Raw genomic sequence first — 2672 nt, 5'->3', positions numbered from 1 at the left:
GCCGTTTTTAGCCAAAATCCCAAATTCATGTCTTGTCAAATTTCGGATGATATTTGTTTTTACATGATTATGATATCTTGCTTTCTTGTGATTACATTATAGTAAATGTCATTATCATGAGAAAAGGGGCAAAAAAAGAAATGTAGACAATTGTAGGCTTTTTTATCTAATGGATAAAAAGTGCAGCCTACAACAAACAGTCTTTTTTTATATTTCATTCTTTTGAGTTACCAGAAAAAAGTTGCTTCACATGAAAATTTCAAAGAAAAAAAGAAAAAGATAAACGAGGGAGTGTGGTACCAAGCAAAGGCTCTCAAGTTTTAGCAAACATTAAAAATAAACTGCATATATTTATGAAGCAGAGGAAACTCTGGTTATTGCACGATGATGGAAAACATTGACTGTAAAACAGCAAGAAGGGAAACTTATTGTTTGCTTTTTCTAACTGAGCAAGAAAAAAAGCCAAAGAAAAAGAAAAAAAGGTATCTTGTTTGTACATTTTCCCTTTTTAAAAACCCACTCTAATAAAAACTGTGGTTTTGGGGTTTTTTGTTGTTTTTTTAACTTATATTGTTGGATTCTATCCAATGATGGAGTACACATATTTAGAAAATAAATCTCAAAATTGCATTTCTGAGGATTTCTTTACCAAATTGTTTTGAATCAAAAAAACATACAGTTTGAAAAAGATAATATTTGTGATGTAGAAAATACACTAGGTGGGTTACATGCTTACAGTATTACCCACAACTCATTCAAATTGCAAATAAACCCCTGCCGCTCTGCAGAAACTATATTCTGGAAAATGGCAGTTTTTTTGGATTTTGGGTAAAAACGACATAAATATCTTTAAAAGACCACCAGGAAGGCTTTTAAAGTTGTTTAAAGAATGACCTAAGGGGCCTTTTTAGTTACACTAAAGATGCTAACTTATTTGTATTAATTATAATAAAGGATAAAGAATGAGGGTTTGGTTGAATTAGTTAAAAAAAAAAAAAGCTCACTTTTGCAAACTAAACACAAATTTTCTGGCTGTTTCTCGCTACTGGAAGGCTGTCTTTCGCCAGGCAGCATTAATTCAAGCCTGGAGAGAAAGGGGAGACCTGACTTAATGTTGTGATTGTTGGCAAAGCTCACCTTGAGCACTCTCAAATCTGGCATTGACCGCAGAGAACCACTTATGGATCCAGCCATCCTGACTTCAAAGAGGGCTCTTATTTGCTCCTTTACTTGTTGAAGTAAAAGGTGGTGCTTTGAAAAACGCGGAGCAAGCTATATGCTGCCCTCTTTAGGGTGCACGGTTAAAGGCTAAAAAAAAAAAAGATAGTTTTGCAGCACACATGAGTGAGGGCAAAAAATCTAGAGCATGGCACCAAGAATTCAAAATATTACAGAACTGCAAAAAAAAAGCAAAGAAAAGATGACACAGTATGGAAGAGAAACAAAAGTAATATATCCTCATGACACACATCCCTTTACTAGTCAGTCAAGCCATTCATGTGACATTTAAAGCATGAAACGAGAAACTAAAGCAGCAACTAGTAAACAATAAATGCATTTTTAAAAACTTTCTGTTAGTAAAACTACATTTTTATTCTCTTTTCTCCCAAATAAATTCTATTTAAGAATATTTAATAGCATTTGTTACAGGACCAGCCTCCAATTATTTCTCCCAGCTGCTGCTACTGCTGCAGTCTAAAGGAATATCAGTCACATTCCTCCTCACATGAATTTGACAACTGCACTGACGTCGCCTTTCCAGAGTGGAAGTGAAAGCCCGCGGCTGGATGTGTGCGTGGCAACGAGAAACACGCGGGGACTGAACCCAGCTGCAACAGGCTCTGTTGCAAACAGCTGAGGTGACAGGAAAGAGTGGCAGCAGCTCAGTCATGAGGGGACTTTAAAAATGTCATCAATAAAAATCCACTTAATTAAAGTTTACACAAGAAAAAACATTTTCTTTGCAAAAATACATTCAAAAGTAATTTTTAATTTTTTTACTCACTTATCAAACCCATGATGAGCAGGAATGTGTGTTTCTTCATCACAGCCATGGCTCTCATCTGTTCGGCGGCAGAGTCCACAGGAGTCGCTGCTTTGGGTTCATTTACGCCCTCACGGAGACGCAGAGCTCCTCTCGTCTCAAAGCGCAGCGGCTCCTCAAACAGTGTAGTTATTTGTCCAAGTTGCGCACTTGGAGCAGTGATGCTGATGCTGCAGCCCCCCCCCCTCCACCAGTGACGACAGCCTCGCCAAGCCCTCCTCCTCCTCCTCCTCCTCCTCCTCCTCTCTTTGTCATCACACATGTAGAGGAGGGGGCTCTCAGCCCCGGGGGCGCTCTCTATTTCCACTGATACGATGTGAGTAAAACGGGAGTTTTGGAGTTTTATTTAGGGGCTCCAGCTGCCTGCCAGCAAAAGGACATCACTTAAATAACTTTCAAGTATATTCTTGTCTTTCAGTAAACCCCTACTGATTTTATACGATATTCTGTCCCATTTCTCTAAATAATAAGGATGCGGTTTAATCCGAACAGTCTTTCATCCGACTCCCTGTTGAGTGTAAAGGGACTTAAACTCATAGTGGTCAGATGAGAAACAAATATTGTGAAACGTTAGTTATGATGCAGTCAACCCTAAAATGTAATAACAGAATGAAGTAAAAAAAAAAAA

The 2672-nt window shown here is 37.9% G+C and overlaps 1 protein-coding gene across 1 annotated transcript in view; it reads right to left on the bottom strand.

Annotated features, from left to right (window-relative positions):
- The window catches only part of ltk (leukocyte receptor tyrosine kinase), a gene marked incomplete in the record, with an annotated part of 58708 nt that extends 56042 nt beyond the window's left edge, over positions 1–2666 (bottom strand). Inside the window, 1 exon segment of the mRNA XM_024277683.2 lies at positions 2006–2666. Coding sequence (XP_024133451.2) covers positions 2006–2306 — 301 coding nt within the window.
- Positions 2667–2672: the final 6 nt, after the last annotated feature.

The sequence above is a fragment of the Oryzias melastigma genome, linkage group LG22 (assembly GCF_002922805.2).
Source record: "Oryzias melastigma strain HK-1 linkage group LG22, ASM292280v2, whole genome shotgun sequence".
NCBI classification, from domain to species: domain Eukaryota; kingdom Metazoa; phylum Chordata; class Actinopteri; order Beloniformes; family Adrianichthyidae; genus Oryzias; species Oryzias melastigma.
This window is presented reverse-complemented; position numbering and strand designations above follow the sequence as displayed.